The 18,183-nt window shown below is 39.0% G+C and overlaps 1 protein-coding gene across 1 annotated transcript in view; it reads right to left on the bottom strand.

Annotated features, from left to right (window-relative positions):
* The window catches only part of FRZB (frizzled related protein), a 42,388-nt gene extending 26,917 nt beyond the window's left edge, over positions 1-15,471 (bottom strand). The window contains exons 1-2 of the mRNA XM_004476887.4: positions 14,180-15,471; positions 6,855-6,902 (exon numbers count right to left, since the gene is read on the bottom strand). Of these exons, the coding sequence (XP_004476944.1) occupies positions 6,855-6,902; positions 14,180-14,657 (526 nt within the window). The 5' untranslated portion in view covers positions 14,658-15,471. The remainder of the gene's footprint in view (positions 1-6,854; positions 6,903-14,179) is intronic.
* Positions 15,472-18,183: the final 2,712 nt, after the last annotated feature.

The following is an 18,183-nucleotide window of genomic DNA, read 5'->3' as shown; positions in this document are numbered from 1 at the left end:
TCCATTATGCCAAGGTACAAGAAAACACTGATGAGAGGAACAGTAAACAGCAAGGCCAGGAACACTGCTCTACATTCATCTGAGGGGATTTCAAACATCGAGCTATTTTTGTATATTGTTTATAGTGTTGCTAATGTCTTCTTTTCTCTCTTTCACACACTGGAGTTTTATATTATTCTAGCCACAACTTCTGAACAAACTGATAGTCCATGTACTCACAAGGCCAAAAATTTTGACTCACCAGCTGAAATATACAAATGAGATTTTTGGTTTGCTTTGATCAAACATAATAGAAGTGATCCCTAAAATAGACACCAATGATTCCCAAATGATTCTGTGACACTGAAGAATATTCTCAATTACATCAAGATAATTCTCAATCAATTTTATTTGACTTAAATTTTTAAAAAGACAAATGTTTGTCAGGGCACCTTTGGTGGACATTGTCTGGGGTCAAACCCCAGTCACCCTGATAAGAGTCAGTGAAAATCAACAGTGAAAACAAAACTATACTAATATAATCAAAATATTACTAACTTATTTTACAATCTTCATAAAGTATTCAGCTTCCACATACTACATTCTTGTAAAAACAAATGCATTATTAGTCATAGTGATGAAAGCTGAAAACATCCCAAATACCCATGAACATTAGAAAGAATAAAGTACAGTATATGCATATGATAGAATGCCATATAGCAGTGAAAATGAAGAACTACTGATAGAAATAACCTAATGAAGAACAATAGAAGCCACACACACTCAGAATCCTATGTAGGATTCCATTTATATAAAGTTCAAATCAGGCAAAATTAACCTATGGTATTAGAATTCCTTTCTTTAGGGAAAGGAGTGGAAGTAATGATTGGGAAGGACAACAAGGGAGGTTTCTCAAGCACTGGTAATGTTATATATCTTGATCTGTGTGGTTTTTATATGACTGTTTACTGTGTGAAGATACTGTTTGTTTATAATTTGTGTACTTTTCTGCATATTATACATATAATCATACAGTTTATTTTATAATAAGATGGAGTAAGCAGACTCCATTCTGCCTCTCCCACTGAACAGAATGAATGAAGCAGCTAAATAAGAACTCTGAAAAATGGAAAATATTTGGCAGATTGGGGAAGAAGACCAGTACCATCCAACTGTTGACCACTTTACCATTTTCCCCCTTTTCATATTTCCAGCCTGTTCTCAACCCAGCCCATACCCTGGATGTGGGCACTGGTGCAGAAAGTACTTTAGGAGAAGCCCCCTAGTTCTGTCTCAAGAAAAGGGAAAAGATCTCTTAACACTCCATTCTCTTGCACGCCAGTCTTCAGGAAATCCTGGGGCAATGGTAGCAGCCAACAGCAGCAGCAAGGGAGGCCCTTAGGAACCTAAAATTCTGAGGAAGGGAAGCATTTCTCTCTGATGAAAGGACTGTGGTACCAAGAAAATGGGGGAAATCTGCATTGCTTTTTCTCTCTCCCTGTCTTCCCATTACTTAGCCACAAGACACAGGACTAGTCACATAAAGTGCGTGGCAGGGTACAGTAAATAAAGGCCCAGCTTTCTGGCCCAAGGACCAGAAAGGGGTGCCCCAGGGAACTGAGAAGTATTGGGGGAGATCAGAGAGAGGGAGGAGCTTGGAAAAGCAATCCCATAAAGTTGCTTATGATGTACTGGGCTCATCCTTGATCTGGACATGTGTGGATTTGGACTAAAGAGTATATCACACACTTGAAAAATTGAGCTGTGGGATAGACTATTGCCCTGGTTTTAGACTGTTGGTTACTGGGTGGTGCACACATGAAAGATCTGAAAGACACTGCAAAGGCTTTGGAAATGGAACAGATCGAAACCATGACCCACAAAAAGCTGGTTGGAATTTGTAGTCCAAACCAAACTGAAGTCCATTCCTGCTAAAACAAAAATATCAACATTCTCCACAATATTTTAAATAAGACCCAAATCTCATGATTTTCAAAATGTCTAGGATGCAATTGAAAGCTACTTAACATATGAAGAACCAGGAAAATCTCACGTGTATGGGAAAGGACAATCAGTTGATATACATGTTGAAAATTTTTGACAGTAACTTTAAAGCCAGTATTATAAAAATGCTCCAACAAGTAAAGTGAACACCCTTGAAATGAATGGAATGATAGAAAGTCTCAGCAAAGAAACAAGAAATACAAAGAAGAACCAAATGGAAATTTTGAACTGAAAAACACAATAACTGAAATTTTTTTTAAAAACTCACTGGCCGGGCTCAATAGCAGAATGAAGATGACAGAAGAAAGAGTCAGTGAATTTCCAGATAGAACAAAAGAGTTTATCTAATCTAGACAATAGAAAGAGAAAAAAATTGGAAAAAAAGATCAACAGGGCCTCTGGGATTTGTAGAACAATGCCAAAAGGGCTATCATTTATGTCATCAGAATCCCAGGTGAAGAAGAGAAAGTGTAGTGCAAAATTAAATATTTGAGGAATAATGGCAGAAAGCTTCCAAGTTTGGCAAAAGATATAAACTTAAAGATTTGAAAAATTCAATTAACTCTAAACGAGATAAACTGAAAGAAATCAATGCCCATATACATCATAATCAAACTACTGAAAATTAAAGAAAAAACCTTGAAAGAAGCCAGAGAAAACTGGCACATTATTACAGGGGAACAATAATTTGAATTACTGAAGATTTTCCATGTGGAATCACAGAAATTAAAGTAACAACATTTTTAATTGCCGAATGAACTGCCAACCCAGAATTGTACATCCAGTGAAAATATCCTTCAGGAATGAAGGTGATATGAAGACATTTGCAAATGAAGTCAAAGTAAGAGAACTGATTACAAGAAGACCTGCTCTAAAAGTGGTGCTAAAGGAAATTCTTTAGACAGAAGAAAATGATTCTGGAAAGAAGCCTGGAATCTCAGGAATGAAGGAGAGCAAGAGAAATGATGAACATATATGTTAATGTGATATATTTTTCTTATTTTCTTGAGTTGTATAAGACATTTGATCTCATCAGGTTTTCAACATGTATAAAAGTAATACATTCAGACTTCCAGGAAGATGGAGGATTAAATAGGTAGAGGAATCACTTCTTTCCCAGAAAATATAGCTAGAGGATAAGCAGTGACTGTCTGGAGGGCTGCTCTGTGGCCCAGGACACCAGGGGAAGACAAGATACCACCCAGAGAGAGAGGGGTGAGGAAAGGAGTCTCAGCTGACTGAAAAATCCCATAAATAGAGATACAAAAGCAGCAGCAGGTGCCCTTCCCCCCACCTACAGAGCAAATAGCAGTCTCTGAACTGTAGCAGTAGCTGTGGACTGCAGTGACTGTGAATCAAGGAGGTTTCGGGGTCCTTTTAAGGAAAGGGGAGAGGAGGGACACAGCCTACAGCAAATTCAGGTTTTGGCCAATGAACATGTTCTGCTGCATTGGAGGGGTCACACACTTCCAGGCCCAGGGGGCCATGACATTACTTGCCCTGAGAGCCTGCAGGGAGCTAAAGATAATTTGCCTTCTCAAACATCCTCCCTATTGCCCCAGGCTAGTTGCTGGAGTGGGAGGGAGGGAAGGTATGGTTAGCAATGGATAGAGAACAGCCTCTGAGAAAGTTTGTTCATGGGGCTTAGACAGCTCTGAGGACACTGCTTCTCTACTGCCCAAGGTATAAGGAGTTACACTGAATGCATTACCTCTTAGTACCTGGGGTCTAAGCTGCGAGGTCTGCCCAAGTGCACCATCTGCCCAGAAAAGCACACAGAAAAAGAAAAATAATAAATAAATAGGCAAACAGATGCCTTTACTGCCATCCTTTCCGTGGTCCTTGGAAACTGGCCCGTACCCCTTAGCTTTGGTTTGAGCAGTTAAACAGGGGCAATCCTAAATATCTAGAACAAGTTGAACCAAGAGTCTAAGAACAATGGAGTATGCAGTAAATCCCTAGGCAAAAGAAAGAAAGAGAACATCAGAGTAAAATCAGCATCGGAATCAGATGCCTAGACAACAGCAAAAAATTACAAGCCATACAAAGAAGAAGGAAGATATAATTCAGGCAAAGGAACAAATCAAAGCTCCCAATAAGACTTGAATTAGCTAATCAATGAGGTTTATACAAATCTCTTAAATCAAATCATGGAGTTGAAGGACAATATGGTGAAAGAAATAAAAGACATTAAGAAGACACTGGGCAAGCACAAAGAAAGATTTGAATTTTGGATAGAAAAATAATAGAGCTATGAGAATGAGAGACACAATAAGTGAGAGTCAAAATACAACAGAGGCACACAACAGCAGATTTGAAATCACAGAAGAGAGAATCCGTGGCATAGAGGAAAGAAAAACTGAAATTGAAGAGAGAGAAGAACAGAGAGAGAAAATAACAGAAAAAATGAGCAGGGGCTCAGGGAGTTAAATGATAACATGAAGCACACCAACACACATATAATAGGAATTTCAGAAAGAAATGAGAAGAGAAGAGGGGCAGAAAGAGTATTGAGGATATGATGGCCAAAAATTTCCCAACTCTCATGAAAGGCACGAATATGTGTGTCCAGGAAGCACAACATACTCCAACTAGGATTAATCCAAATAGACCTATCCTGAGACACATAATATGTAGAATGCCAAAATATATTCTCTGGCCATAATGGAATTATAATAGACATCGATAACAGGAAGTCAACCGGAAAATCTACAAATGCTTGGAAATTAAACAGCACAATTCTAAATAATACTTAAGTCAAAAGCCAATCTCAGAGGAAATTATAAAATATTTTGAAATGAAGAAAAATAAAAATATAACTCATCAAAATTTATGGGATACAGCTAAAACCATTTGTTGCAGTTTGGTATTGTTTATGAATGCCAAAAATAGATATTGGATTATGCTTGTAAACTGGTCTATTCTTCTGGGCATATTAGATTTTAATGGATTCAGAGGTTTCACTTTTACTTGATTAAATAATGATTAAGGCTTTGATTGAGCCACATCAGTAGGACTTTTCATCCCTGCCCCCTTGGTGGGCAGGAACTCACAGAGAAAAGACTTGGCAGAGAACAGTTTGGAGTTTTAATGTTGGAGCCCTGGGAAGTAAACACACAGAGGAGAAGAACAAAGAGGAAGACAGAAGGCTCCATTAGACACAGCGGAGGCCCTGAGAAGAGAGACCAGCCATTCACCTGACAGTTTACAGGTGGCCTTCTGGAGAGAGCAGAGCAGCTGAACCCAGAGAGAATTGAGCTCCAGGAGAGAGAGGAGACTTTTCCCAGCCTGCAGCTGAGACTGGAAGAAGCTGGGACCACGGAGCCTTGGGAGTAGGAGGAAGACTGAACCCTGGCAGATATTACTTGCCATCTTGTGTCAACAGGTGGCAAGAGACTCTAGGTGAGAAAATACCACTTGCGTATCTTGAGTTGGACTCTTTAGGGCTTTGTGACTGTAAGCTTCTACCCCAATTAAACCCTTTATAAAAAATAACCAATTTCTGGTATTTTGCATCAGTACCCCTTTGGCTGACTAATACACCATTAGAGGAATATTCAGAGTTATAAATGCTTCTATTAAAAGGGATTAAAAAATGGTCTTAAATCATAACCTTCTTCCTTAATAAACTTTTTTTAAAGAAGAGCAAAATAAGTACAAAGTGAGAAGTAAATACTAATGATAAGATAGAAATTAATGAAATTAAAAGCAGTAAACCAATAGAGAAAATTAATGAAACCAAAAGTGGTTTTCGTATCCAAAATATATAAAGAACTCTCAACATTCAGTAAGAAAACAACACAGTTGAAAATGGACAAAACACTTGGACACTTCACCAAAGAGGATAAGGATAACAAGCACATTAAAGGATATTCAATATCATTAACCATAGAGAAATGCAATTTTAAACCATGATGAGCTTTCTCTACATACCTATTAAAATGTCTTCAAAAAAAGAAAAACGTTCTGAGGACAGCAAGTGCCAGCAAGATTACAAAACAACTGGTACATCGCTAGCACAAAATCGAGCAGCAGCATTTTGGAAAACAGTTTGGCAGGATTTTTTATAAACTTAAACATATACTTATAACCTATAAATACCATTCTTAGGTATTTAGAGAAATGAAGACTTGTGTTCACATAAAAACCTTTAAACAAATATTTATAGCACTCTACTCATAATTGCCAAAAACTGGAAACACCCAAATGTACTTCAATTGGTGAATGGATAAAAAATGGCAATGCACCCAAGTAATATGACACATAACAATAAGAATGATATAAACTATTAATACAAGCAGCAATTTGGATGAATCTCAAAGGCATTATGCTCATTGAAAGAAACGAATCTCAAAAAGTTACGTACTCTATCATTCCTTATATGACAATCTCAAAAAGACGAAACTATCATGATGGAGAACTAAGCAATGGTTGCCAGAGATTTAGAGTGGGGAAAGCTTGTGATTATAGAGGTACAGTGCTTTCGGGGATGATGAAACTGCTGTCTATGCTGATTGTGGTAGATGTGACATGAATCTATACATGCATTAAAATTCATAGATGGGAGCAGGTATAGCTCAGTGGTTTGAGTATCTGCTTCCCATGTATTAGTTCCCGGGTTCAATCCCCAGTACCTCCTTTAAAAAAACAAAACAAACAAAAAAACAATAAGACAGAATTGTGTGCCAAAAGAAAAGGTCAATTTCGCTATGTTAATTTTTAAAATAAAATATATATAAAGACATACATTTTTAAATTGACGTTAAAACTGTAGGGCATAAATTTCCACAAATAAGACTTGGGTATCTAGTTACCTTAAAAACTAAGTCGACCCACAAATAAAAAAATCAGGAAGATAGTACTATACTCACCACTGCTTGCCCCTCTACAATTTCCATTACTAGAATCCATAGGAAAATCTGAAAGGAGGTGATAGAATAAAGAAAGAACAAGAACATATTCGTTATTATATTATATCAAGCATTCCCATATAAAAATATAATTCAGTCATAAGTTGACTTGGTAAGAAACCAGGTGTCTCATGGAAATAGATTCTTATTAGTGTTCTCAGGTTGACACTCTATCGTTTGTTGGTGGAATAAGGAAGACTAAGATCAATTCTTGTGTGAGTGAAAGGTGGTATTCTTTTAAATTAAATTTCAGGAATTAATAACTTTTTAAGCTTTGAGTTTCACAAAATTTGTAAATTATGAGTGTCCTATCACAATAATGTCCTTGTACATGTTAGGCACTCGCCAAATACTTACGGCTCAATGACTAAAAGAACCAAAGACATTTTTTCGATAAGGAGATGAATCATGCTGAGCTGGCATCCATTTAAAGCCTTAGTGCATAGGAAAACATTCAGAAAGTGTTCTTATGCCCTTTGTTAACTGCATACTAAATAGTTCAGCAGAAAGGAAACCTACCATCCAGGGATTGTTTAAGCCAATGCAATTAATGAATGCAACATGAAATGTTGAATGAATGAAACATTTATTATTGTTTCATAATAGTATATGAAATATTTCATATTATTGAACATATGAAATATGTTTCATAATAATAAGAATGAAACATGGCAATAATTAGAAATTGCCATGAATTCTTTTCATGATCCCATAAAACCCAGAAAATGGTAGTGGTAAAGGTCTTCTGTATTCTAGTTAAGAAAGTAGCTGCTAAAGAATAACACTAAGTGCCACAGCAAAGCACCATGCCGAGATATGCTGTACCTAAGTGTTCATTCTTTTTTTTTTTTAAGATTTCTTTATTTTTCCCCCTTCTCCTTTTCCTGCCCTGCTGTTTTTGCTGTCTGTGTTGTCTTCTCTTCTCAATTTTTCTTCTCTAGGATTCACTAGGATTCAATCCTGGAGACTCCTGATGTAGGGAGAGGTTCCCTGTCAATTGCACCACCTCGGTTCCTGCTTTCTGCTCCAGTTCACCTTGACTCTCCCCTTGTCTCTCTTTTGTTGCGTCATCATCTTGCTGCATGACTTACTTGCACTGGCACTGACTCACTACGTGGGTACTTGCATGGCACTGGCTCACTGCATGGGCATGCTTTCTTCTTTTTCACCAGGAGGCCCCAAGGATTGAACCCAGGTCCTCCCATATAGTAATTAGAAGCTCTATCACTTGAGCCACATCAGCTTCCCAGTGTTTATTCTTATTGACACCCCAACTAGGGTATCCTGTCTGTAATTTTGTTTAAAAACATTTATATTAGTATCAATATTTTACGTTAAGTGATTTCAATGCCTCTGTTCATCCTAATTGAAAATAATAGACTTCTTCTGTCCTTTTTCTTCATAGGTCAGATCATGAATAAATTAAACAAAGAAGGTTTAATGCTGTTTTAGGACAATTACACCCCCAAATTATAATTAATTAGCAAGTTTAGCAATCATCAACTAGTACTTAAAATGCTCTATACAAGGAAAGATACCAGCCACCAAACAAATAGATAAGCAGGCATCATTTTACTTCTAAACCATTTAGTTCAATTTAGACATGAACTATTAATTTAATGACATTTATTCTGTTCAAAGATTTTATTCATGATAAATAATACTCTTATCTAAGTATTAGAGTAATGCATCAGTGGTTTTTCTATTCCTGAATTACTCAATAACCATGTGATAATATACATATGGTTTATACAAAAATGATTTCCCTATAAATGAAGAATTGATATTAGTCTACATTTGAAATAATATTTTAGTGTTCAAAGGCTGAAATGAAAAATAAAACTCTTCTCTTGGAAAAAAGAAAACCCCTCTGAAACAGCTGAGCTAAGGAAAACAGTTTCTTTCCTTCTTATTCACAAGAAAATATTTCTACACTTGTAAAAATGCACAGGAATCAACTGTTAGAATTTTAAGTGAAAATCAAAATGTTCTGATCATAAATAATGCAAAAAAATTTCTTTCAGAAAGTTAAATTTAGGAATTCCACCACAAAAATTATCCTAAATTAAAAGAATAGGTATTAGTATGTTTTATACACCCAAAGTTTTCTGGTGGTGTCACAGAAGTTTCCAGAAGTAAAGCTTTAAAGGATCTGGAGAAAGTGGAGAGGGTTTTCCAGACAGAAAATGTCCAGATAGAGAATAGCACATGCAAAAGTACATGGGTAGAAACTACAAACTCACTGTGGGAAGTGCAAGTTTTCCAGTGTGACGGATACAGAGAGCTATATAAAGAGAGAAATGAAACTAGAGAGGTAGGGAAGGGTGCAATCATGACTGCTGAAGGCAGATACCAAATGATTTTAAGCAACAGATTTGCATTTCAGAACAATCAACCTGTTGGAGTACAGAGGGGGGAACACTGGTGGCAGGAAACCAATGATCATCCTTGATTGATATCCACATGAGATCAAAACTAAGGAAGCAGCATTAGAGACAGAGGGAAGCAAGGAAATGGATTGGGAGAGAGGGGTGCACAGGGAATAAATCCAGTAACGTGTTGTAACTATTGAATGAAGTTAATATGCAAAAGGATGGCATCCATATTGACTCCCAGGCCTGGGCACTTGCAAAATAATTTTTAAAAATCTTTGTTCCTTTAAACGCAATTCAATGGACAAAGAGACAGCTTCTCTAAAAAGTGAGGAATCACCTCTTTTCTTAATGAGAGGAAGCATAGCATGGAATGAGCTCTGGTTTGAGTCCTGACTTTTTCTTACCAGCTTTATGAACGAGTCACTTAACCTCTCTACATGCCTCACTTTCCTTTCCTGCAAAATGAGAGTGAAAGTACCTAGAGGGTAGTTATTGTGAGAACTAAACAAGCTAATATGTATAAAATACTTTTATCAGGGCCTAGCATATGGTAAGCATTGTTAGTTCTTATTCTGCTAATAAGAGGATGACCACATCCCTTTCACCAGTGATGATGATGATGTTAAACACTTAGATCGTGTTTTACCATTTGTTAGTCACTTCACACAAATATTTTTCTTGTTCTTCATATCCCATCAATGTCAATGTCAAATGACTTGTTCAAGGTATAAAATTAATGGCAAATCTGAAATTCCAGCTAAGAGCATACTTTTTTTTTTTTAAAGCAATTTTCTTCAATTTGAGGAAATGCAGCCAACTCTTAATTATTCAAAGCTATATGTCTATATGGTGGGCCCTAGTCTCCTCTTTTTAGATACCCATAAGAAAGAGAAAGGCTAAATATACCTTAGTAAATTTTTCTATTCATAGCTAACTATCTGAAAGTTTGGTATGAACGGATATTAAAATAAGGTTTGGGGAATACAATTGATCTATACTCCTAAGATTTCTTTACCACTGATGATTGAGTCAGCTATAAATAAAATTCAATACCATAATACTCTGAGATACTCCTCTCTACTCCATCCAAAGTGTCTTTCGATATTTTGCATGACGAAGGATCCTTAGAATAGTGTTTTCTTTCAGATCTTCATCTAAAATTTCCATTTCTCTTTTGCATTCCATTTTCTGCCTCATATCACACTAACTTCTTCTTTCTTGGAATTTAGTCCCTCAAATATTTGTGCACCAGGGCTAAAGAAAAGATTGCCTGTTCCTCAGAGAGTGGAGAAATGATTAAACAGCAGTTCATGCATGTGAAAGTTGGCGCAGCTCTGCCAGTTGAGAGAAGGCCTAGAGAATCTGTTGAGCAAGAGCTGAGGTGACAAGTTAACCCTGCCATGGAAGCCAGCTATACTGAGAAGTGATTATAAAGTCCTTGGCATGGCAAACCGTGGTTGCTGTATAAATAACTGTTAAATATCAAACTATAAATTTTCTTAAATACTTAATTTCTGGGTCTCTGAGATAAACTATTTGTAGTTAACAAAGACAGATTAGCCTCCTCCCTTTTTTCCGTTTGCTCCCAAAGTGATTTGCTTTTAAGCCTGAGGTCCAGGTCAATTTGTATGAAATGAAACACAAATGTTATATATTCAGAAGAAATAAAATCTGCTTTTTCTATTCAGTCCCAGTGTAAAGCTTCTTTCCCAGAGTTAAACTGAGAAAAGTTCTAGGCCATCTTTACAGTTACTGACATAGCCATTAAATAAATAAAAGAAAAAAAGAAAACATCAATTTGAAACAATGATAATAGTAGTAAAATAGCAACAACAGCTGCAACAACAAATTGTTAACAGCTGCCAATGTACCAGGTACAGGATTGGATACTTGACATGTTATTTATTTTAAGCTTCACAATGCTCTTGGGACATAGGCAGTATTGTTTGTCCCCATTTTGCAGATAAGAAAACTTTGAAAAAGGTAAGTCAAATAATTTTCCTGTAAGAGTTGATACAGGGCAGAGTCAAGATCCAAATCCTAGTCTGTCCATCTCCAAGGGAATACTTTTTACTCACCATGTCACCATGTCATATTAAAGATTTAATTAAAATGTCTTAATTACCTGGCTGATTGACTACATGGAGCTGAATTCTCAGATAATTATTTTAAAGCAGTTGTGAATGCAGGCCACAACCCTACAGTAAATACAAAATATGTAAGAAGCATAAATTTAATGTGAATTTCTTAGTAATGGTCAGGATGTGTCCTTTTCTCTATAAATGTATGTTTGCCCTAAGTATTCTGAAAACAAAAAGCAATTTGAAGCAATACTCTATTTCAGTAAGTCTTTGTAAAATGTCCTAAGCTTGTTTTGGCTTGTGGAGTCATAATATCCTATGGAGAAGCAGATCCATGGGAATGGTAGGATTTGGAAATCTTCTTGGCATTGGAGGAATGTGAAAGGTGGTCCTATTCAGGGAGACCTCATTTTTATATGTGGCTGGCATAGATTCTAGTCATAAGACACATGGACTCTGTTTTTATCTGGGGAGGGAAGAAAAATATTCCTCATAAGCCATAGAGCATACTGCATCTTAAACTGGCCACATGTGGTCATTCCAAAGTAACCCCAGGTGTCTGATGGTTTTGCCCAGGATAGATGATGTAATTTGCAGCAAGCAGGGGACCCATCAGGTTAGAATCTACCTCCCCACTTTTCACTCCCCATTTCCCATTCAGCTCCTTCTGCCATCACAGTCTCAGGAGGTTACGGTAAAAAAAAAAAAAAAAAGAAAAGAAAAGAAAAAAAAGGGGGTGGGGGGACTTCATTAAAATATGGTTCCACCTGCCACCCACACCTACTTATTTTTCTAGCAAGGCAGATATTACGGCATTTTTAAGAAGGTCAGAAATGAAGTCCCGTGGACAGACAACACATTTCCATGCTTATCCTACTGGAGCATGTCAGTGAGGTGATTGTGCTACCTTTGGCCCACAGTGATTGGCAATCCAGGGACTCTGGTAAAATTGCTTCCTGTCAGTATTAGACATGATAGCTATTGAGAGCCATTAACTTTGCCAAATCTCACTCTTTCAGAGTCTATCTCTAAGTGAGGTTTAATAGAACTTCTCCTTTAGGGGGAAGAATACCTTTCAGCATGAACCACTGCCACCTCCTACCCCTAGGCCTGCAAGGACCACCAGCATTTGACTATTTTTAAGTACCGGCCAGATCAGGTAGCCATCGCATTGAGCTCTTCCCAAGTCTGCAGAGTCTGTGACTTCAGTGACAACAGAGTCAAGAGTCCCCTTTAGCCCACCAATTCACAGGAAATACCCTTCTGACTTTTATGCAGCCAGCTCTTGGTTCTTGATTAAATCACAAAGAAAATACATCCAAAGGGTGATCATCTAAGTGAGGTAACCATCAAAAAACCCTTGAAATCTTTTTTGTTTAGTTTTGGTTTTCCAACTATTTGTACAAATCCTTCCTTCTCCACTCATTTTATGTTAAGTGAGCCAATGTGCATAGAAAGTAACAAGGATGGGTCCAGAAAGAAACAATTTTTTAAAAATCAATTCCCTGGTTTTTTGAAAACTAGTCATTATCTACAAATGTACTAAGGACATGAACTTAAGCTGAACAAGCTGTGAGGCAGAGAAAGGAAAAGGTAATGCCCCAGAAATGAGAGGAGATGGAGGCCACCAAGTCAGCACATCTAACAGAATCCATCTGGAAAGGTGGGAACGAAGATGGCCCAAAAGACTGGGTTTATTTCTACGGTATATGAAGTGTGAAATTGGAGGTTTGGGTCAGTTGATAGGAGTGATATTGAGTTAGAATTAAATGTACCATAGTGAGTTAGGTTTAGTGGAGCCTTATAGTTATGAATGTCATAATTAGACCAAATGCTAGTGAAAAAACAACTTGTGGTCATTCCATTAAATGTAGAACTGTAATAAAGATTTATGGGAGGGAAAGATTGAAATGACTGTGGTTGATGCACACACAGAACATGAAAAAAGATATTAAAGACAAGTTATTTGTAGTGAGTCAGAATGGAATCAAGGCAAATTAAAGTGCTGTGTGGGAAAAAGGGGAGTGAGATTCCATGGCTGTATGATGATAACAAGTTTTAAATATAACTCCTTTCATCCATATGTCATTTACAAAATGACTTGAAGGCAAGTGGGCATGTGAAAAGAGCCTGGCAATTTCACTCTGCTAGCTTTGTGGCTGGAGCAGTCAAGGAAGCTAATTAGCAGGGCATAGCAACATTTCACAGCTGTTTGCAGTCTGGAATGGAAGAATATTTATCTCATTGAAAGGAGGGGGAAATTTAAGGTGAAGGTAATTGCTCAAATTGGATTTTGAGCAAACACATACCGCTAACGTCTGTGGGTTGGAGTAAGTTTACTGAAATTATCTTGGCATTTTTAATGATTAGAAGAAACTGGGTCCTCAGTTTTCCATTTACTCCACACAATCTTAACAAACACTAAAGAGACAGAAACCCATGGCTGAGAAATCATGAGAATGGGGTAAGGGGGCAAGAAAGCTCGGTGGTGCTAAACGAATTAAGAAAGTAAGAAACTAGCATACTACTCAAAATATGGGTTACATCCAGGTATGAAAAGTGGAAAGTGAGGGATCAGCGTTGCGCAAAAGTGTGATGTGAGTGGAATGAATGGAGTGCTTTAGAAAGAGAGATCACCTACCGAAATAAAGGGCATCAGCTTGGTAGTAAAGTGAGATAAAAAGGGAATGGTGCTTGATAGGGCAGGGACTAAGGGAGAGATTAAGAGAACTGATCAGAAGGGAAAAGACTATTAGGTGGAGGGAAGGCATGTAACAAGGACTCCAAGAAGTGAGGCGGTTGGAGGGCGGAGGCGAGTGTCGGTACTCACCCGTTCCGTCCGCGGTGACGATGGCCTCGGGAGAGATGCACACGCCGCGGTCGTACACCGGCAGCTCCTCGCAGGCCAGGCTCTCCGGCCACGAGTGGCGGTACTTGATGAGGATGGGCTCACAGCCCTGCCGGGCCCGCTCGCACACGGACTTGCAGGGCTTGATGGGCTCGTGCTGGAAGTCAATGGTGCAGATGGGCGCGTACATGGCACAGAGGAAGAAGAGCAGATCCGGGCTGCAGTGGGTGCCTAGCAGACCTTCAAACTGCTCGATAGCCAGGATGGCGTTGGCCTGGGTGCTGTGGTGCAGGTGGTTGGGCATCTTGGTCATGTTCCAGGGCAGGGACTTGCACAGGGGGATGCGGACGGGCTCACAGGCTGCAGCCCGGGCTCCGGGAACCCGGGGCAGGCAGAGCGCCGCCAGGGCGAGCAGCAGGCTCCGCAGCAGCAGCAGCCCTCCCGGGCTTCCGCAGACCATGATCCCGAGCAGGACGGGGCAGGGTACACCAGTGCCGTGGAGAGGCCCGCTCCGCCGTCTCCTCCTCTCCCGGTGTGGTGGACACAGTGATCTGAGCGCTTCTCCCCCCTCCGCCCCCCGGCAGTCTCACAGCTTGCTTGGATCAAATTCCCCCAATGGGGTCCCACGAGCTTCGCCCAGTTCCAGCCGCCGCCCCCCTACTACTGCTGCTGCAGCTCTGGCTGCTCTTTCCCAACGTCTAAGCCTTCTGGGGCAGCCGCATCTCTTTTTTACTCTCTCTCTTGGCAGTAGCATCAGATTTCTCAGATTAATCAGACTAAGAGGAAAACAAGAGGAAACGAGGGAGAAAAAAATTTTTAAAGTAGAATTCCGCCGATGTAGTTGGAGCTCTGGGTGTCACATCTCCTGGAACTCAAAATCACTAAAGGAAGCATTAAATTCTCTAAAGAGGAGTGTGAACAGAAAAAAGCAAAAGGGGGAAACCAGAGAGGAAAAAACTCTCAAGAGGGGGACCGGAGAGCAAGAGTTTTGCAAGTCTTGTAGGCTCAGGAAGAAGATTTACCTCTGGGTCTGAGCTTGGAACCCGGCTGCGCTCCACTTTCCCACCCCCGGGCCAGGGAGGGAGCTCCGCCCCGTCCCGTGCACTCCCAGGGTGCCTGCTCCTACTCCCAGGAAGAGGTAGGAGGTCGGGGGGGAAAGATCTGTGGGTCGGAGGAGTTGAGGAGAGGTCCTTGAGAGGCAGTGAGGCTGCGGTACCCGAGCAGTGCCGAGGCCATGGGGAGCCTGCCTTTTCCTCACCCCAAGCTGGAAGCCCATCCCTGTCCGCTACTGGGGAACCCTTGATCCCAAAGATGAACCCCCAGCCCCTTCTTGAAGCGCCCATCCCAGTTCCCACTGAGGAGTCCCCCTGGGTCCCTACTTGGTAACCCACTCCAGCCTTTAGCACTCTGGGGATATTTCCTTTAAGAAAACTGCAGTCACCCGATTTACAGGAGATACCTGAGGGGGGAATGTTTAAGCAATATCACTTTACGGTCCCAGTCACAGATAACACCGACAACTGCCTTCGAGCAGTAGTGGAGACTTATCAACCCAGAGCTAGTGACAGCAGAGGTCTGCATTTTCAACAGCTACGTGGGCAGGGTATAGCCTTTCATAAACAGACAAGAAACTGCTCTGCATGATGACAGATAGGCCACGAGAAGCAAGGAACGAGGTGGGTTTTATTTTTCTTTTAATGTTTTCTTTGCCCTGTGGAATTAGAACTTTAAGTTTTGCTTTTTAAGTTTAACATTTAAAACTAACTTTTAAAAACACTTGGGCTTTTTTCCCCCTTGATTTTACTCACTAGAATAAAATGGCACTTACCATCTAATTCTTCTCACCCCCAGATTTGCCTAACATTTGAGGGAAATGTGTAGGAAAATTATACCACACAAGTAATGATGATGATGATGATAAATCCTTTCTCTTCCCATACGGATGAGTTTAATCTAGAGGAGAAAATAGAAAACAGATTCCCTAGTGGTCTGCTCCTTCCACTAATGAGCCTTCCCTTTTCCCTCCTTCTCCCCCCACTACCCTTCCGTTTCAGAGTATATTGTAAATGGAATGACCTGCAGAGGCAGGTACGCCCTGCACTTTCAATGGGAAATCACTGAGCAAAAGGATTACAGAGTGTCAGAAAACACAGCCCTCACTGCAAAGAGAAGGAAATAACCTAAAACAAAACAGGAAGTCACCTTTGCTCTGCATCACTGAAATATTTCTCTGCTTTAAACTAGTCACTTCTCACTTTTAATAATAGAGAAAAATGTGCTCCCACTTCAGAGAACACAGCGGGATGTTGGTTTTAATACCAACAATGACTTGAAAGTAGCACTTATAAAATATAAGTGCTAACTTGAGTTTATGGAATTTTATCTTTTAAATGCTATAAATTTTTTCAGAAGGAAGTTTGTTCCACTTAGGAGAGAAAACAAAATAACAGATGGTAGATAGGGAGTCATTTAGTTAGTATACAAACTTTGCCTGGTTTACAGTTATTTAGTGTCATTTAAGGAAACAAAACCAAAATTATATAAATGAATTAGAAGAAAAATTATATAGTAAGTAAAATTTGGAGAAAAAATTAAACACATAGTCAGCATAAGAACCTGTGAGGGCTATTACTATATAAAGAAAATGTAGCTGAGAGTTTCAATAAATCAGAAGAAAAAGTAGGGAGTAAATATAATAGATTGTTTATTAAATACTTTTTCCTGTTCTTAAATCTTACAGTGTATGAAGAAATGAGCCATTGTTTTCATGGTTCTACAACTATCAGAAATAAAGTCTGTTTTCCTTCCCCTGCTCAAAAGTCCACTATCCCTTTTGCTTAATATGTCCATTCACAACTTTTCTTTAATCCAAACTTGTGTTCTTTATCAAAGACCAAAATAAAGTTCCCAGCCTTGAGGAGACCTTTTTTTGAGTACCCTGTCTAATTTCCTTCATTTTTCTGCTCAATTCTGGTTGTTCATTTTTGGAAACAGATATTTACCATCTGCCAATTTTTTGCTTAAAAAAAAAAAGAGTCCTTTGATTATTTGATTATTTCATTTGAGTGTGCTCTGCTTTCCCAAATATCATGCATGTTTTTTTGAAAAAGAATCCATTTCTATTTCTTTTGAAATAGACACTTGAGAAATGTTGGATAACGGAATTTGGAATGCAGTACTTGAAATGTTAAAAAATAAATGTCCTAAAGAGAAGTAAAATACACGTTCAATAAATAGTGATAGTTGGGTTTTGAAAAAAAAGCTATATAGTCATGAAGAAAACTAATTAGATAAGGCATAGAGTTCCTATTAATGGAAAAGCTGTACCCCCAAAACTGAGTACCTTCAAACATGTCCACATTTTTAAAAAATTAAGTGAAGGCTGAAACTTAACCCACCCCCTGGAGGAAATGGGTCATAGGCAGTTTGTTTCTTTTATGTTCTATTTTACACAGTTTCATTTCACCAGAATGTAACCAGTAGAACACTGATCTTTTTGTAAAACAGCATCTGAGCTTACAGGAAAGACAACGGACTGCTTTAGACATTTCCCCAGAGCTGTTAAAGAAATGTCAAAGTAGAAAATCTGCAGATGACAGAAAGGGGCTGCAAAATTGGAGCTTTTAAGTGATATTTTGATGGGCATAGCACTAGTGGTCTTTTAAGAACTCACTTTTTGGAACTGAGGACAAAAATGAAAAAGTTTATGCCATGGAGTTCATATTTGATTACGTTGTCAAGATGGCAAATTCAAGTTATTAATTACCAATACCTCACTGAAAAAAAATCTTATCCAGACCAGATTCCAAGATCTCCACAGGGCTCCAGGAGGCACATTCAATATTGCTCTTCCAGGGTGAGGGTACTTCAGGAGTAACCGAGTAACCGCTTGCCATCTTGCGCTCTGAGAGCTGCAGCACAGTGGCCCCTGTCATTGAGTGAGGGATATGGTCAATTACGGTTTCAACAGCAGCTTGGGAAGTGCA

Source organism: Dasypus novemcinctus, chromosome 7, assembly GCF_030445035.2.
Source record: "Dasypus novemcinctus isolate mDasNov1 chromosome 7, mDasNov1.1.hap2, whole genome shotgun sequence".
In the NCBI taxonomy this organism is placed as follows: domain Eukaryota; kingdom Metazoa; phylum Chordata; class Mammalia; order Cingulata; family Dasypodidae; genus Dasypus; species Dasypus novemcinctus.
This window is presented reverse-complemented; position numbering and strand designations above follow the sequence as displayed.